At 39.4% G+C, this 20266-nt stretch overlaps 1 protein-coding gene across 3 annotated transcripts in view; it reads right to left on the bottom strand.

The window, feature by feature from the left end:
• rnf207.L (ring finger protein 207 L homeolog) overlaps positions 1-20266 on the bottom strand; it is a 65377-nt gene that overhangs the window by 19324 nt on the left and 25787 nt on the right. For all 3 annotated transcript variants that reach the window (XM_041569416.1, XM_041569414.1, XM_041569415.1), the window contains 7 exons: positions 19214-19289; positions 15804-15929; positions 14067-14113; positions 10789-10861; positions 10633-10701; positions 9167-9235; positions 2952-3073 (listed from right to left, as the gene is read on the bottom strand). In XM_041569416.1, coding sequence (XP_041425350.1) covers positions 2952-3073; positions 9167-9235; positions 10633-10701; positions 10789-10861; positions 14067-14113; positions 15804-15929; positions 19214-19289 — 582 coding nt within the window. The remainder of the gene's footprint in view (positions 1-2951; positions 3074-9166; positions 9236-10632; positions 10702-10788; positions 10862-14066; positions 14114-15803; positions 15930-19213; positions 19290-20266) is intronic.

Here is a 20266-nt window from a genome sequence, read left to right as displayed (position 1 = left end):
TTATTAAAGCATTCATAGCTGTTGTAAGCTCATTTAAACATTTCAGCTGTCAATCAAATATTGTCTGCCCCTCCTCTATGCCCTGGGCATAGAGGCAGGGCAGACAATTACTTTCACTTTCCATTCGGCATTTCCTAGAAATCACTGCTCTCCCCACATTCCTCCGTTCTCTTCACCGTTTAATTGTGTAGCCAGTGCATGGGGATGGACATCAGGTCCCCCATTCTGGTGCACAAACAAGATTCTGAGATGATACAAGACTTGTCTTAATAACAGTGTCCACAAAATGGCTGCTGCCTGCTTGTTATAATTATGAATTCCCAGACTAGAGGAAACAAGATTCAAATAACTTATATAGTGTAATTAAAGTTCATTTTGCTTTACTTTAAAGACACAGTATACAACCCTTTTCAATGAACAGGGCATGCGCTGAACATACTATTTGCCTATAGTTCTGACTCTAAGGGCCCTTACTCACGGGCGTTTGAAGCTGCTCTCCCTGAATTCTTTCCAATACAGCTGTAATCACACAGACGAATGTAAGCGCCGAACGCAGGGGGACGCAGCAATTTGCATTTTACCTGTGTATTCAACAAGAATATGAAGCCAGTTTCACTTCAGTACTATCACTTCTGATCACTTCTGACCCCACGAAACATCTGATAAAACTAATTACCAATTCACAGAGAAGCACCACCAGATAATGAACTGCTCAAAGTCTGTTGCTTAATGAAGGGAGGTGTTTGTTTGTTCAAAGGTTGAAAAGCTCTAAGCAACTGCCCTGTTTATAAAAGGAAGGGAGCAGACTAAGTTCAGTGAAAATAGCCCAACTTTCAAATGAATTCTTTATAAAAATTCTCCGTATTAAAAGATGAACATAATTGTTTTTAAATTAAAAGAAAAGGCAGATTATAAATTCAAAACCTTTAGTCCTTTAAACCACTAACATTTCATATGACAGGAAACAAAAATTAATAATACAACAAAATAATATATTACATACACGGGGACAAAACGTAGTTTAATTACTCATAGAGAGTGTGGAGTATACAGATAAAAAATATATCTTTTTGTAGCAGATAAGGTATTATCTCCCACACTTTCAAGAATAAATCACTATTAGGAGTTTGGGGTTCAAGTTTTCCAAAAGCAAATAAACTACAGTATATGTAACCTAATTGCAATATACTTGATGATGCTACAAGTAGGTGAGACCTGAGTGATGGTATGGTAAGAAAGTCCTTGGTTATATGCAGGGCCTCCATTCGAAATCACGGGGCCCATACAACAAAGTTTTCTGGGCCCCCTGGTATCCAACCACCCTAGCCCCGCCCCAGATCCCGCCCACACCACAGTAAAAAGTCCATACAGACATCAGTGGTGGTCAGGGCCCCCCTATAAGTTAAAAAAAACATTGGCGTCAGGGTCCCCCATAAAGGTTTTTAAAAAACATTGGCGGCCAGGGCCCCCTGCAAGTTAAAAAAAATCATTGGTGGTCAGGGTCCCCCTATAAGTTAAAAAAAACCCGTATGCCTCCCCCTCTCGGTCCATGTCCCCCTCCCCTTCCCTTTTGCCTCCCTTTCCCTTCAGCCTCCCCCCATCAGTGTCTCTCTTCCCTTCAGGGCAGCCATCAGGGGGGGACAGGGGGGAGAGTTGTAGGGGGCCCGAGGGTAAGGGGGGCCCGGCCACACCACACTTACTTGATTATCTGGGCCCCCCATCTTTCTGAGAGCTACTGACTCCGGGAAGGCATGGACATTTAAGGGACCCTGGCCACCAATTTTCTTATAATGTGGCCACCAATTTTGGCCACTATTTTTTTTTCTCATGTGGGGTCCTAGCCACCAATATTTTTTAATGGGGGGGCCCTCGCCACAAATGTTTTTTTATGGGGGCCCTGACCACCAATATCTTTTTATTTTTTATTAACATGTGGGAACCCTAGCAACCAATATTTTTTTGTTTTTGTACTGTGTGGTGGGGGGCAGACCTGTAGGTGGGGCTTGCAGTGGGCGCAGCCCAGGGGGCCCAGGAAATTTTGTCGTATGGGGCCCTGTGATTTCTGATGGCGGTGCTGCTTCCCTTCCCCGCCCGAGTCAACCCCCCTTTCCCCTCATGTCCCGTCCGCTTGTGCCTGCACGTATATGAACATGTGCGCAACTTGAATATGCACAACTTACTTAAATGCCGCCCCTGAATTTCTGCCGCCCTAGGCAGAGGCCTTTGTGGCCTTTCCACAAATTCGGGCCTGGGCACAGTTGTACCCCCTGTGCCCCCCTGATGGCGGCCATGGTTATATGCTAGGTTACTGGTGTTACTGATGCCTGTACAACATTTATTTACATATAAACAGCTCACAGTATATCAGAACAGTCAGCATTTTTATTTTATGTGAGCTTTCTACTTCCAGCCCACATGATCCATTTGATGGTGGATTCAAAAAGAGAGAACTTGACCATGCACAAGTTAAATAAAGCAAACAAATAAAAGGAGCCTGTAACTGTGCTACACACATGAGTCTGTGGACTGTCAGTGACAAACAAGGCATTTGATTTTGTATTTGGATACAATTGGTTCTCTTTTGTTTACTGAAGACACACAGGACACACAAATTGATCCACAGTGATGAAGAGCCTCTAGCAGTCCTAACCTGACATACATTGAAAACAAAGACAATCTCACATTTTCCAGCATCCCCTGCCAGCTCAGCTACATCTGTAAAATTTGCAGGGGTAAATATTCCCCAGGTCCCTGTGCAAATGATTGGTCTACGTGAACTAATGCTTTTCAGATAAATGATCCTATCCCATCTTCCCCCTAAATGGTAACTCAGATGTGTATATCAGTGTTTGGTTTACTGCCAAGCAGTGATGGAATGTAATATTATCACATAATGCACTTTTCAGGCTTTCATATCAGATAATGTGGATGAGACAAGTGTTTGCACTTACATGCTTCCATTGCTCAGTCCCGGCCCACCACAGCTGCCACTCACGCTCCCCCCTCGGCGCAGGTTTAGCATCAGCAGTGGCTCTAGGCAGCGAGCAAATTCAGCTCCATAATCGGTATTGATCTAAAATGCACACAACAAAATCCCTGTTCATTTTTACGCATAGTTTAATTTTGGCTGAATTGTACATGATCATTTGCACTTATTGGGAAACTAGATTGACTGTAAACATTCAAATTTATCCAGGCACTGTCTGGCCTAGGGTTTAGGATGAAGGGCTCCAAATGTGCCCAACAGTTTTCTAATACCACTTTCACAAACATCTAAAAGGGGCTGTTAATTTTTCAATAAACTTTTAGGGGCCCATTTACTTAGCTTGAGTGAAGGAATAGAATAAAAAAAACTACAATTTCGAATGATTTTTTTGGCTACTTCGACCATCGAATTGGCTACTTCGACTACGACTTTGAATCGTTTCGAACTAAAAATCGTTCGACTATTCGACCATTTGATAGTCGAAGTACTGTCTCTTTAAAAAAAAACTTCGGCCCCCGTAGTTCGTCACCTAAAACCTACCGAAGGCAATGGGAGGAAGGTCCCCATAGGCTTTCTAAGTATTTTTTGGTTGAAGAAAAATCGTTCGATCGATGGATTAAAATCCTTCGAATCGAACTATTTGCGCTAAATCCTTCGACTTTGATATTCGAAGTCGAAGGATTTTAATTTGGCAGTCGAATATCGAGGGTTAATTAACCCTCAATATTCGTCCATAAGTAAATTTGCCCCTTAGTGTGACTTAGTGTGACATTGATATTCTGAGACAATTTGCATTTTTTTATTTTTTGTGGTTTTTCAGTTATGTGGCTTTTTTGCTCAGCAGCTCGTCACTTTAGAATTTCAGCAGCTTGTTTAGCAGCTGGCTGTTAGGGTCTTATTCACATTAGCAACCAGACAGTTGGCATAAGAAACAGGAATATAACTAACAGAGGAAATGAATATAAAGATAAGTAATAAAAAGTATAATAAAATTGTAAGCTCACAGGCCAAAAGTTGTTTGCCTGTCAGGGTCACTCCCATTCGAATACTGGAAAGATGTCCAAGAGGTAGGCAAATAAATTTTAAAAGATTTTGAAAAAATAAACAATGAAGACCAATTGCAAAGTTGCTAGGTATAGGACATTCTATAACATACTGGAAATGAAAGGTAAAGCATCCGTTTAACATAATTTCAGATTTATCACACAACATTATGCTAAAAACAAGTTGTTGTTTCTTAAATTAACCCAGTTATGCCAATTTAACTCCATCTTTCGGAGTCTGACATTAATTCCAGCCAAAATGTTAATAACACCAAAAAAAACCACCAACTTTAAGTTGTACTCCAGGTTAGTCTGAAATAATGTGATTTCTGCAATTTAACGCCAAAACATGCAAAATGGTCGTGTTCACCAAGTGAAGTGATTCTTTTGGGAATCTGACATGCTTTTCACAATAATTTTACCCCAATAATATTTCTTACTCCAGTGTGAGTTTACTCCATTTTTTTTGCACTCCCCCCCCCCAGTCTAGTAACCAGTAAGCAAGTGGCCAGTAGGAAATCATGTAAACATTAAATAAACCCAATAGGCTGGTTTTGCTTCCAATAAGGATTAAGTATATCTTAGTTGGGATCATGTACACGGTACTGTTTTATTATTACATTTTTTAAAATTTGGACTATTTGGATAAAATGGAATCTCTGGGAGTCTTCCTGTAATTCAGAGCGTTCTGGATAACGGGTTTCCGGATAAGGGATCCCATACCTGTATAGTCCTGTAGAGAGCCATGAATGGCATTGGACCCCTGTTAATTTTCCTGTGTAAGAACGACTATTGTATTATACAGAGCTTATCTTTTATTTGCTGTGAAACCTGCGCCTTGTCTCCCTATTCAGCTAGAATAGCCCCCCTTATAGATGCTGTATATAGCAGCTAATTAATATTAAATTAATAATTTAATTTGCATTATTGTTCAGGACACAAAAGCACATCATTATTATTATTATTATTAATAATAATAATAATGAAATATGCACCTGTCATGAACACCTCCCGGCCACCCCAACAAATACACAGACTTCACATTCTATATGGTGAAATTACTACCGACCCACATTATTATTATTATTAATAATAATAGGTGGGGGGGTTTGCCGAACCTTAGCTATGGTTCTATGGGGCAGATTCACTAAAGGGCGAAGTGGCAAACGCTAGCGACTTTTCGCCAGCGTTACCATCCGCAATCACCAATTCACTAACAGGCGCAGGCACCAATTCGATATCGAAAGAGACATTCGCTAGCGTTCATTTGCACTCTATCGCCCGGCGACTTTTCGATCTGATGAAAAATTAGTTTGCAATCTATCGCCAGGCAACTTTTCGCTCTGGCGAATGGTCGTTACTCTGCAAATTCAGTAAAGTGCGGATTTTACTGGACGTTATGTTTTACTGACTTTGCCACCTCAGACCAGGCGAAGTGCTTAAAAGAAGCTAAATCTTTCTCAATCTTCTGTCACTTACATTATATCCTGTTTGCCAAAAATGCATTAAAGTTCCAAAAATGCTGGCAGCTTTTCCTTTTTTGAAGCAGAATTGCCTGCAAAAGTCCTGACTAAAACTTTTGGGTAACCAGTTTTCTCCAGACATTTCATAACATATGGAACATTCATTTTACAGTGGGCTCATGTGTAGGGCATTATAATAACTCTCTTGTCTTTATTAAGGTTCCCTGGACATTTGTAAGAAAAAGTGGTAACTTCAAGCATTTGCACCAACATTTATGATAAAGACCTCCATACAACTTTAAATTACCCGCCGTATACAAATTAAAATAAGCACAAGATCACTAGTTAATTTTCACTAGGCACAAACGCTAGCACATCTTCGCTAGCCTAGGTTTTTACTGGGCGAGAAGCCTCATGCAATCCTAACATCACCATGCACAATGCCAAGTATTCGCTAGAGTGGATATTGGTTTATTTGGAGCAATGGATCATGTTTTATTTTCGAGCAGTCTGAGTTTGGATTTGGCAGACAGTAGGAGAATGACAGTAGGAGAATACTACCTGCCTGAATGTATAACAAATAACAATTTTGTGATTGCTACTTGTGTCAGTTTGGCAAGGGAATTTTTCTCCATGCAAAAAGCAATGTTGTTGCAGAACTGTATTGCTTTTAAAGGAAAGGAAGAACTTGATTGGCCTGTACAGATGCCTGACATCAAATGAATATTCAACATTTAATTGAAAGTCTCCACAGAAGATCAGAGACTGTTATATCATCAAAGTGAGGACCAAATTCTTATTGATAACATTTGTTCTAGATGTTGGACCAGCAAGTGTCTGGATACATTTGGTTATGATGCGGGTCAGAGCTGGGCCTTCTGGGAAAGACTTAAAGATTCTAAATGTGAAGATTAACAGCTCAACAGCAAGACTTGGGGGCAAATTTACTTATGGTCGAATATCCTCCACCTATTAATGTTACCGCCCAAGACCTGGCTCATTTCTTTAATGAAAAAATCTATCTCATTAGGCTGAGCATACCGTCCAACAACAATCTCAGACCAACGTGCAGTCCACTCACATCTACTTTGCACTCCTTCACCCCTGCAACTCTAGATGAAGTTAGCAAACTTCTAGCCAGCTCAAAACCCACCACCTGCACCCTTGACCCCATACCCTCTCGCCTTCTCCACCCAATCTCTGATACACTCTCTCCTGCACTTACCCACCTATTTAATCTTTCACTCTCTACTGGTACCTTTTCCATTATACAAACATGCACTAATCACTCCTATCCTCAAAAAACCTTCCCTTGATCCCAGCTCTCCCACTAACTATCGACCGGTCTCCCTTCTTCCATTCGCATCCAAATTACTAGAAAGGCTTGTTTACAAACGCCTGATCCAGCATCTCACTCACAACTCCCTCCTCGACCCCTTGCAATCTGGCTTCCGCCCATCACACTCGACTGAAACTGCACTCACCAAAGTAACCAATGATCTTCTATTGGCAAAGTCTAAAGGTCATTATTCCATTCTAATCCTTCTAGATCTCTCTGCAGCCTTTGACACAGTTGACCACACACTCCTCCTTGACATTCTACACTCAGCTGGCATTCGGGACACTGCTCTTTCATGGTTTACATCTTATCTCTCTGTCCGTTCCTTTAAAGTTTCCTTCTCTAACTCTACTTCTACTACTTTCCCACTCTCTGTTGGAGTTCCTCAAGGCTCTGTTCTTGCCCCCCTGCTGTTCTCGCTCTATACAACTTCACTAGGAAAACTCATTCAGTCATTTGGACTTCAGTATCACCTTTATGCTGATGACACCCAGCTCTACTTGTCTACTCCTGATCTTTCTAATTCTGTCCTTTCCCAAGTCACAGACTGTCACTCTGCTGTCTCCTCCTGGATGTCACAGCGCCACCTGAAACTGAACCTTTCTAAAACAGAACTCATATTTCCTCCAAGATCTTCCCCTGTCCCTCAGATATCACTCACCGTAAACAACACCACCTTTCATTCCACCACACAGGCACGCTGCCTAGGAGTTATCTTAGACTCTCATCTGTCTTTTTCACCACACATTCAAACACTTGCAAAATCTTGCCGTATTCAACTGTGCAACATTGCTCGAATACGACCCTATCTCAGTTCAGAATCAACTAAAACACTGATTCAGTCTCTCATCATCTCCCGCCTTGATTACTGCAACTTACTTCTCACAGGTATTCCAACAAGTCACCTTTCACAACTCCAATCTGTTCTAAACGCGGCTGCTAGACTCATTCATCTATCTCACCGCTCAACATCAGCTGCTCCCATATGTATGTCCCTTCACTGGCTCCCAATCTCTTCTTGAATCAAATTCAAATTACTTACACTCACATTCAAGGCCCTTAATAATGAAACCCCTCCCTATATTTCATCTCTAATCTCCAAATACACTCCTTCACAAAACCTACGCTCTGCTTCTGATCTTCGCCTCACTTCTCCTCTGATCACTTCTGCCCATTCTCGTCTACAAGACTTCTCTCGGGCTTCTGCTTTTCTCTGGAACTCTCTGCCACAAGCTTTCAGACTTTCTCCTTCCTTCCAAACTTTCAAGCGCTCCTTAAAGACCCATCTGTTTAAAGAGGCCTATTCGATGTACCTTAATTAATCATTGCTGTATCAAAAATGACAAAGTGTTTATACAATACTAATGTCTCAATTGTACCCTAACCTTTTAGTTTGTAAACCCTATTGTACTCTGTAATCCTTGTTTGTTATCCACCATTTATTCCCTGTTTGCTATAACTGCAGTAAAGCACTGCGTATCTTGACAGTGCTATATAAATAAATGATGATGATGATGATATCGAGGGTTAATTAACCCTCGATATTCAACTGTCGAAGTTAAATACTTCAAATATTGAAGTCGAAGGATTTAGCGCTATTCGTTCGATCGAACGAAGAATCGTTCGATCGAACGATTAAATCCTTTGAATCGTTCGATTCGAAGGATTTTAAACCATCGATCGAATGATTTTTGTTCGACCAAAAAAAGATAGCTAAGCCTATGGGGACCTTCCCCATAGGCTAACATTGACTTCGGTAGCTTTTAGGTGGCGAACTAGGGGGTCGAAGTTTTTTTTTAAAGAGACAGTACTTCGACTATTGAATGGTCGAACAGTCTATTTTTAGTTCGAATCGTTCGATTCAAAGCCGTAGTCAAAGGTCGAAGTAGCCCATTCGATGGTCGAAGTTCGACGTTTTTTTTCCTCTATTCCTTCACTCGAGCAAATGGGCCCCTTGATATTTTGTAATAATATCATTTAACAGCCATATTAAAATGCTCTCTTCTGGTCTTCTGTTTTGTAACCTTGGTATTGCAAAGAGTGCTGAGTGGTTTAGAAAAGGCAAACAGTCAGTGTAAGCTAATTAAGTATGACAACTATAAAAGGCAACAGTTTTTTCCACCAACTAAAGCAGAATACTTCTAATGGTAGGGGCACATCTATTACAGACAAATGTTATGTACCCATGCCATTCATTAAATCTTATAGTCATGGCATATTTTGTACAGTACTTCATCATCACTCCTATACTTTGGTCCCTGTATCCCCTAAATGGTCAAACAAGATAGTACACAGTAAAAGATGGTACAATAAATCTTGAAGTCGCGTTGGTTACCTTGCTGCTCTGATAAGGTCGCAGACGATGAGGAAGTTTAACTATTTTTTGAAGGCGTTCCATCAGTTGCTGAAAAACAAATATTGCTTTCTTAGTTCTCTGAGAGATTTCTATGTCTGCATACTTTCTGCATCTCTCCATGTGCACTGCTAAATCATTCCACTTATTCCAACCTTGCCATGAAGTTAAAGGACAAATAAGCCTTTAAAATAAGTGAATGTACAATTGACGAGAGTGTTATTCCAAGCACTTTTGCAATTTACTCAGAATTTTTTAAAAAAATAGATAAATTAGACTAGACCTCTCATGATTTTATACTCACTTATTTTAAAGGTGTACTTTTCCTTTAAAGCTGCCGATCTTATAATATGCCCAGCACCTGCAACTCCTTTCTTCTCATTAGAATGTGCTTTTCTAGTACTTTTTGTTGTACTTTTAGGTTGTAGATATTAGGTCTGAACAACAATTACAAGTATTTGCAAAAATAAATGTAATATTTTGTTGCCACATTTGTTTTTTTTTGTTTTTTTTTTCATTTTTGTTACCATAACTGAAAAAAAGTCTAAAAAAAAATATTCAAGTGGTCAAACAAAACCTGGAGCACCTCGGTTGAAATAATTGGTTTTCTGGGCAAATAAGAGTTCCCATGAATACACAGAACAACCAGTTATCACTGTGCTGTGTAGTGAATTACTATTTTCAAGTTGGTGTCCTAATGTAACTCTACTCCCCATAGGTAAAAAAATAATATAAATGAGCTAAATGAATGATTGTTAAAACTATGAATTTTAATTAGCTATATAAGAAATATTGTGGACAAAATCAATAATAAAAAAAATAATAGTAAATAGTGATCATAAGAGAGAAGCTTGATGGAGGCTGTCTTTTTAACCTTCTTAGCCTCCATGTTAATTCATTAAAACCTATGGATGGTGGAGCAGGCCATGGATGGAATGGCACAATGATCTTTAGGGAGTCCTGGATCCATAACTTCCAAACTGGCCCGGACTGGCAATCTGTGGGTTCTGGCAAATGCCAGAGGGGCTGTTGTAAGGTCCCATAGACAGTCACTATTTAGTGGGCCTGGAGGACTATTTGGGCCTCTGTGTACTTGGAATGCCATTTTAACTACCAGTCCAGACCTGCTTCCAAGTTCCAATTGGGTAATTGGGTATCTGCATTCTTCTCATGCCATTTTTGTGCGGTGGGGATAGGGTGAAAGTGGGTATGAATCCCTGTTTGTAGCATATATTCGGTACTTACTGTCTAGCACATACTTTTTTTTTTTCCATGCAAGAAATAATGTATCCTGCCCAAACCATCTTTGTGCTATGTAACCCCCACAAATGACAACTAGCTAACACGGTATGGGTTAAAACAAAATTCAATAAGGTAGTTGCATTAACTTTAATAATGAATTTAACATTTAATTTAACATATTCAAATACATTTCTCGAAATACTTACATATCCCAAATCAAGGAACTCGGCCTTATTGGCTGTGCTTAGGAAGGCTGAGCAAGTAACAAGATGGACCTTATAAAGAAAGTAAAAACGGCAAGTTGAAGGTGGTATCCTAAAGTATATTCCACTTGAAGTATTACTTCTACCTCTTTTTCCTACCTGTAATGTGGGCAGTAGGGATGCCAAGTGTGATAGCTGCTCCTTAAAAGTCTTCTCCTTTTCTTCATGTTGGCTTACATTAAAGGAGACAACAATTATTGTCTAAGGAAATTACGTAGAATTGCTGAAGACTTTGCATGCTAAATACCTAATTTGACAAAAAGGCAAGGCATAGAAATGGCTGCAAAGCCCTATGTTTTATTGCACTTTGTATTTTGCCCCAAAGGAGTTGCACATCTCTGTTGCCGGCATTGTCTGCATTTGATCTCTAGTGTTCCTTCAAAAGGAACACAAGACACCAAGAGGCCTATTTATCATAATTTGTGAATTTTAGAGATAAATAATTTGAATAAATCTGACATTATCCCAAACTTGAACTTGATTGAATAAAATCAAGAAAAAGTTTGAATGCAAATGGTTTACTGTCGGTCTACCAACTCTCAAAATAATTTATAAAAAATAAATTTGAAACAATTGCGTAATTTTTCCTAGAGCAACTCCCATTGACTTCTACATGAGATGAGTTTTTTGAGTTTTTGATGCTTAATAAATCTCTAAAATTTAAATTCAAATTTAAATTTGTGAGTTTTAGCAAAAGAAAAAAAAAACCTTGAATCGCAGTAAACACTTAAATTTGTCAAAATTAAAATTGATAAACGTTGACAAATCAGCCTTGATGGATCAAGTTAACTGCTTATGGCAGATATATAGCGTACTGTAGGCAGGACAGTCTAGCATATGTGGGACTGTAGGTAGGTTACTAACCTAAAGTAGGTGTTTCGTTTTACCAGGAGTTACCAATAAGCAACTAGTTTTAATCAGCATAACATAATATGAATTAAAGGGGATGTTCACTTTCCAAACAGTTTTTTTCTGTGCAAATGTTTTCAAATTTATATAAATTTATATATAAGATAAGGGTCTTCAAGTATGTAAATAATAACTCACCACATATGGGAAGTGGCCCAGGTGCACTGCCCTGAGCCCTCAGCATAGGGAGCGGACAACCCGAAATTCTTTGAAGCAGGCACTCCAAAAAAGCAAACTTCCACCAGGCATAGTTTTCAAAGTGAAAAAGTTTTATTGTGTTCACAGCCTTACGCGTTTCGTGTTAACAAACGCCTATGATTAAGTGATTATTAACACGAAACGCGTAAGGCTGTGGACACAATAAAACTTTTTCACTTTGAAAACTATGCCTGGTGGAAGTTTGCCTTTTTGGAGTGCCTGCTTCAAAGAATTTCCAAATGTTTTAAATTGTTCAACAGAAATCGACTTTTTTCAATTACTTTCTTTTTTTTTTTTTACTGTTTTTCCAAAATCTAAGTTTAAAGTTTAATTTTCTTGTCTTTGATTCTGTCAGCTCAGTAATTCAGGTGCAGACTCTAAACGGTTACAATGTTGCCACATTTGATTGATTTTTCAGCAGCAATATTAGAAAAACAGTCACACAGAAAATAGAAAGTAATTAGAAAAAAACGTTATTTCTGGTAAACTTCTGAAACCAACTGAACTGAAGGTTCAACCCCTTTAAAGGAGAACTCAACCTCACCATTAAAAAAAACCCTACCCAGAACCCTACATAGCCCCCCCTCCCTGCCCCCCCTCCGCATAGGTGATAACACCTATAAGTGCCCCTTGTCCTTTACTGGCCTATCGGTGCAGTGTAAGTGCAGCGGAGCTCATGGGCAACATCTTCCAGGTCTTTAGTATTCTTCGGGTGCTCTTCCTTCCCTTCAGCAACTACCCTCACTTTTGGCACATGCGCACTTGCTATGAACCAGAAGACTGCTCCAACTGCGCATGCACCAATATGGCGCTCACTTCCCGAAGAAATCCAAAGAGCTACAAGATGGTGCCCATGAGGGAATTTATAGATGTTATCACCTATGCGGGGGGGGGGGGGCAGGTACGGGGGAATATGTAGGGTACTGGGTAGGGGTTTTTATTAGTGGGGGGTTTGAGGTCTCCTTTAACCAAAAGCAAACCTAAAATGCCTAGGTCTAACTGGAGAAATCCCTTGTTTAACTTGGTTCACACATCTCTGCAAACACTTCCCTATAATTCCTATAATTCCCTATAATCTAACACACTTCAATGATGTTTAATTTAACATTATAGGCACGTTAACAATGCAGAGATGAAGCACTGATGCGCAAGTCTATATGTAGTATCTGCTCCTGTAAGATGTCTAACTTACCCTTTACCCTAGAATTGCATCAGAGAATAATGTAATAATAAAAGGTGGAAAAGCCCTGTGTCACACAGTTGAATATGTCTTTGTATCTACTACTTGCAGGGGTGTAATTACCAGGGGTGCAGGGGGTGCGATCGCACCTGGGCCCTTGGAGGGTGGGGAGACCCGGCTGCATGGCCTGCACCCAGGCCCGACCCTCCTTAGTTACATTACTGACTACTTGTATCTACCTTTTCAATAAAGGGACAAAGGCAAAAAAAGAAAAAATCGTGAAATTGGATTTTTTTTCCCGCAAAGCAAATTTTCATGAAAATGTAATAATAAATAAGCGTAAAAAACCCGAGCAAATTTGATCGGAGTTTGTTGCAGAAAATATTGAGATTAATTCGGACTTTGATAAATAACCCCCTATAAGTAACCCATATTTGTTCTTGTTCAATAGAGTGCATTTGCGCCACACAGTCAATATGTGAACCATCATCACTTGAATCGCTTGTGTCTAAAGCCACTTGTTGAACCTCAGCATAGTTGCTTTTAGTATTACTGCGTTCATCCTGCCTCCTGTTGCAAATTGTACACAAGTGTACCAACTGAAGCATCTAACACAATAGTGTCAGGCACATCCAAAATAACTCTGGAATTCTGGGGGGAAAGCTGCATTGTGGGTAAAAAATATTTTGATATGTCAAAAATTGTACTTTGCAGATTGCACTCACACTCATACATGAGCCCTAATCTGTGTATAGTAATTGCTGATGTTCTATTGAGTGTTAAGGTATAATATACTGTGTACATGAGATACTGTATTTAATTGCTCTTTCCCAGGCTATTTGTGTTTGTACATGAATCGGAATATTGATATGAATATTGCTTGCTGTCTCTTATTCAAATTAATGCAAAATCAAAGCATTGTTCTTGGGGTAATTTGGACTTTAGCAACCAGTTTGTTCAAATAGCAATCAAGAGAGCTGCTGAATAAAAAGTTACAAATAATAGAACATGAAAACCAATAGCAATTTGTCTCAGAATATCACTCTCTACATCATACTAAAAGTTAATTTGAGGGGTGAAATTGTCTTACCACTGCACGGCTTTAAGAAGAATCTTTCTTCGATCTGCTAATTTCTCCTGTGGAAATTACAAATGAAAAATACAAATAAACACTTAAAATTCATATAAAATGTTTTGCTAAAATCAGTGCTGGCCCAAGGTAAACATGACAGAAAGTTGTCAGGGACCTCCATCCTCTTATTATTGTAATGAACCCCTGTATGTTTTATTCTGCTGTACAGTGCTGCATACATAAGTAGCACTAATTAAATAAAAATATACATACATACATTTGTGCAGTGTAACCAACATTTTGTCAGGAAAGGTCTGTTTTGTCCCCCCAGAACACTGCATTTTTATTTTAGCCTAAATGAACAGTTTTCCCTTATTCAGAAAACCACGGGTCCCAAGTATACCAGATAACGGATCCCATACCTGTGCAGAAACTTTACTAAGTATTTCTCTTCTGATACAAGACAACTGCTGTAGTTCCACACTGCCATCTAGTGGGTTCATAAAAATTAAGATGTTCTACAAAAGTGCCAAAATATTTATTAGTGGCTTCTTGTCTATTAGGCTCAAGTTCTATCCCCATAGAAAGGCAATGTTTCATGAAAACTGTCTGTGATCATTAGCATTTGATTGTTTGATTGTTTGTGCCCATCACTTTGCGGTTCTGATTCTGACCGCTTCTGCTTGTACTGGTTCTTGTTTGTCAGCAGAAGTAATATATTATTCTGGCAGGAGTAAGCCTTACTCTCACTGTTACATAAAGAAGCTGTCAAATTCAGAACTACAAAGAGAAGTTTCTGGCTCCGCAATTATTAATACACCTTGTACATTATTAGCTCTAAGCCACTAAGCCCTAAAATGCACAGCAAGGCCAGTTTTGTTCCTTTAATGTTTAGATTAGCATTTTGATTTGACAATACTATTTTCTTACTCTGCATTTCAAACCTGTGGATCTCTCTGCTAATATATCTGTGCTGACCTGGCTCTACAGTATTGCTTTGGAAACAAAATGCTTAATTTGACCATAAAAACAAACTTAGAAGTACATAAGTCTATCCATTTATTCTGGGAAATGTCTCATTTATTTTGAAATTGATAGCTTAACTGGAAGAAAACAAGGGAGAACTGACAAAACTCGTATCGTATTGTGTGACGCTGCGAAAACTCAATTTTTACGCATTATTGGAAGAACACCCTGACGTTTTCAGATTATCCAGTGCAGATAACGATGTCAAGACACAACTTCAGACTTCAGAGACATCTGCCATTAATTTTACATGATCGTGACAGGTTTGAGATTTTCCGGATTGTTAGCAGCTTTGGGGTATAATAAATGTCTAAAAGTTTGAGTTTTATTTTTCCATGATTATATATATATATATATAATATATATATATATATATATATATATATATATATATATATATATATATATATATATATATATATATATATATATATATATATATATATATATATATATATATATATATATATATATATATATATATATATATATATATATATATAATGTTATCTATATATCTCCTTTAAATGTAACATTTAGTAAAAAGAGAAAATTTTAGTGACAAAGTTTATACAAAGTATGCATAAGCTGACGCACCCTGTCAAGGCAGTGTCTATGCGTCAAGTCTCTCTTTTTTACCTTGGGTTAGGACTGACGCATGGACACAAATGGTAATGTTTTCCGATATATTATTGTTACAGAACAAGAAACTGCTTATTTCCAGAGTACCTGCATACTGGAGAAGAGAGAGTTGATTGACGTTTCTTCCTCATCTGCACTATTATGAACCTCTTCAATCATAGCTTTGAGGAGGAAAATTGCTTCTCTGGTTGAGGTCTGGAGCTCCTTAACTGCCTGCATAAAAGTAAACATAAACATACAAATTGATCAGGATCTTCTACATTGACCTTGCCAGTGGGACAAAATGAAATTGAGAAATATAAATCCACACTTACCAGCAATAATGGGGATACATACAATATGATATTTATTCCTTTTTTTAAATAAAGGCCTATATTACTACAGTATATGATAGTAGTAATGAATGTGATACTATAAAATAATGAGCCAAACTATGAACACAGCTGTGATCACTGTAGCTTCCTCTGTCTTTGCAGTTTGTGATAGTAGATTATTCTGCTGCTTTGCCCTATGCTTGTTGGTGAATATAATGTGAGTACACAGATAGCTATATTAATATAATACACAAAAAGCCATGAATATCTTTTAATTATATCCTTATAAACGTTGAGTTCTGATGTCATCAGTTATAAACGGTGAGTTCTGATGTAATTTCTGTCAAATGACTCACTGAAATTTGTGTATTATAATAAATAAAGTACCCCATGTTACAAAATATGAGGATATTAGAAGTTACCTTCGAAATTCCATGACCTGTATAAAAACACTAGGCTTTCGGTTTTTATATGGTCATGAAACACCTCGGTAACTTATAATATCGTTATAATTTACAAGAGGGGGTACCGTATATACTCGCGTATAAGCCGAGTTTTTCAGCACCCAAAATGTGCTGAAAAAATTGACCTCGGCTTATACGCGGGTAAGAACCTCTTGTAGATGAAATACGGTAGGAAGGCTGCCTCACCGGTAAATTTCAGGAGGCGCCACCCCCCGAGTCCTCAGCCCAAGTCCCTGGAAGTCCACGTGTCGCGCCCGGAAGCCCCACAGCTCGAGCAGCAGCCGGACGCCCCCTCGCGTTTCCCCGCAATTTACACCCGATCCCCGGCCGCCTCTGCCTTGTGCTCCCGGCCGCCTCCCCTCTCTCTGCTCCAAGCTGTATCTGCGCAGCTCTCTCCGCTTCCCCCGGGAGCGTCTGTGTCTCTCCGCGGCTCTTCCCTCGTCTCCAGCTGCTGCTGCCGGGTCTCACCTTCCGGCCAATGGGGGAGGAAGAGCCGGAGAGTCGGGGAGAGCGACCTCAGCAGCCCCAGCGCGGAACTGGCAGTCTGTGTCCGACACAAACAACTACCGGTATTAGAAACTTTCTCAGCTCTGCATTAACATACCGGTATGTTATCAGCCTTGTCATTATTGTGTGGGGAGTGTGTGTACGGTATATAGTGTATGATGGTGTGGGTAGAGAGTTTGTGTGTGTATATAGTATATGTGTGGGGAGTTTGTGTGTATAGTATGTGTGTGTGATTATTTTGTGGGAAGAGTGTGTGTGTAAAGTATATTTGTGTCTATGTGTGTATAATTGCTAGTGGAAAGTATATTTTGTCTCAGCTGAAAAATATCTGTAATATAAATCCACTGAGGGGGGACAAATTTTCAGTGATTTCGTTTGCGCTGTAGTGATTGTAGCATGAAGGGTCTTAGTTGTGTCTAGGCTTATACGCGAGTCAATACGTTTTCCCAGTTTTTGTAGGTAAAATGAGGTACCTCGGCTTATACACGGGTCGGCTTATACACGAGTATATACGGTACTTTATTCACTATATAATACATAAGAGCCATGAATATCTTGTAAATTATATCCTTATAAAAGGTGCTTAGTGATGTCATCAGTTATAATAGGAGCTTGGTGATGACATTTCGGTCACATGACTCGCTGAACAGTGTTGGACTGGGATGCCAGGGGCCCACCAGAAAACCTTAGACCCTGGGCCCATTCTCCAAGCTAATTTTTTTCCACTCAACCTTTTTATTTTCTTACTACTTTTCTTTACATGATATACTCCATCTATCTGTCCCCTTTGTTTCCATAAAGAATTAGAGAATGAACATGAAATTGTTACAAATGCTTAGCAGCAGGAGGGCCCACTGACCCCTGGGCCCACCGGGAGTTTTCCTGGTATCCTGGTGGGCCAGTCCGACACTGTCGCTGAAACTTGTGTATTGTAATAAATAATATATATGCAAAATATGAGGATATTAGAAGTCACCTCGGAGTTCCACGACCTGTATAAAAACATTTGGCCTTTGGCCTCTTGCTTTTATATGGTCATATTGGTCGAATATCGAGGGTTAATTACCCTCAATATTCGACCCTCGAAGTTACATCCTTCAACTTCGAAAATCGAAGTCGAAGGATTTAGCGCAATTTGTTCAATCGAAGGAAAAATCGTTTGATCGAACAATTAAATCCTTCGCATCGAACACAGCAAGACTGATTATTAATCAGAATATGCAGACTGCATGGAGTATGTGGATACAAATCTCGACATGGTCGCCGGCTGCTCTATAGGGAAACAAACAAAGCTGCTTGAGTTCTGGGAAGTAATGTGGGGGGACTCCCCTCTGCCTTTCAAAAGTATGATCCCTAACTGCAGAGCAGTTAGGGACCATTTGAAGTTTCCTATCTGCATAGGGTTGCCACCTTTTTTAAAAAAATTTACCGGCCAGCGATGGGGGCTGTAACGGCGTGAATGGGTGGGCTGTGATGTAAAAAGGGACGGAGCCGCACGCATCGTGATGTGAAAGGGGGCGGGCCCATCATGAGAGGGGCAGAAGACGAAGGAGAGGTAAGTTTCTGCCAGAGGGCCAAGTGTTTTGTTATAGGTATTACAAATTACCGACAGCTACATTGACTGTAAATTTGTAATACCGGCCCAGGCCCTGGCAGGTATTTTACCGGCCGGGTGGCAACCATATATCCGCAGCATTGAGAACAAGTAAATGAAGGGGAAATTCCACTGCATACAGTCAGGTTTATTATAAAAATGGTAGACATTTTTTAATTAAAGTATATTGGAGGTAGATTTATTTTTCATTAAAGAAAGTAAAAATAGGATTTTATTTTTTTGCCTTTACATCCCCTTTAAGCCAATCAGACTTTTGCTTTCATTTTTCTACTTGCAGCTGCCTAAACAAAAATGAATCACTTATTGGTTTCTGTGGGTTACTGCTCAGGTGCAGATTTGTCCTGTGATGATAAATAAGTTTGTCCACACAAACTGCAAATGTCAGAAATGAGAAAGGCCACAGCTCACTCTTGTGTAGGCTTATTTTGCCCATTAGCCCCAAAATTGGTTCAGTACTATTTAGCCATTAATGTGGAGGGTCCAATCATACTACAATATATGCAACTGCAGCTTTGATTACAAAGGTACTAATACGTGTATGCCTATGAAACAGCGCCCAAATGCTGATTTTCCATCTTTTGTGCACATTTAACCTACCATGACTGCTTGGTCCAGCTTCTCACAGCCCTGCATGTATGCAGTTTCAATATCAATGCAGTGAGCACGGCTTTCCCTAGTATATAAAAAAAAAAAAAATTATAGTAATGGTAGCATGACTTCCCAGAAGACTAATAGGTATATAGTAAAGGGAATTGATCTGATATTCTAGTTCAGTTAACACCTTATTAGTACAGATAAAACAACAATAGATCCCATAATGTATTTGCTAATACTGCAGGATAACAATACAATATATTAAGTGAAATGGGTTATAACTGGGACAACGTTGAAGGATTAATGTGAAAGTCAAACCAGAGTGAACTTCTATAGGTATAATTAAAGGAGAATTCAACCCTAACATTAAAAAATCCCTACCCCCTACCCTACATAGACCCCACTCCCTCCTCCCCCAGCCTAAGTGTTACCCAGGCAAATGCCCCTAATGTTTTACTTACCCCTCGGTGCAGATTCAGAAATCGTAGTTCACAGGTGCCATCTTCAGCCACTTCGGTAATCTTCGGAATGAGACCGGCGCTTCTGCAATTTTTGAGAGTTTCGGCGCATGCGCAGTTGTCCCGAAACAGAAAATTGCTCCAACTGAGCATGCGCCGCCACGACAGTCTCATTCTGAAGATTTCCGAAGAGAAGAAAATGGCACTGGGAACTCTGATGCCTGAACCTGTACCAGGCGACTAAATCTCCCCGAATCTGCCCGTGTGCTAGCTCCCTAAATGTGTAGCCTTACAGAGCATTTGTTTTTTAAATAAGGGTCAGTGACCCCCATTTGAAAGCTGAAAAGAGTCAGAAGAAAAATACGTAATAATAATAATAATTATAAAACAATAAAATGATTAAGACAAATGAAAAAGTTGCTTAGAATTGAACATTCTTTAACATACTTAAAGTTAAAAGAGACCTAAAGCCTAAAAATTAATAAAGCTAAAAAGGCCATATTTTATATACTGAACTTGTTGCACCAGCCTAAAGTTTCAGCTTTTCAATAGCAGCAATGGTCCAGCACTTCAAATTTGTCACAGGGGGTCACCATCA

The sequence above is a fragment of the Xenopus laevis genome, chromosome 7L (assembly GCF_017654675.1).
Source record: "Xenopus laevis strain J_2021 chromosome 7L, Xenopus_laevis_v10.1, whole genome shotgun sequence".
NCBI lineage: Eukaryota > Metazoa > Chordata > Amphibia > Anura > Pipidae > Xenopus > Xenopus laevis.
The sequence above is the reverse complement of the archived record's forward strand: the minus strand, read 5'-3'. Positions and strand labels throughout refer to the sequence as shown.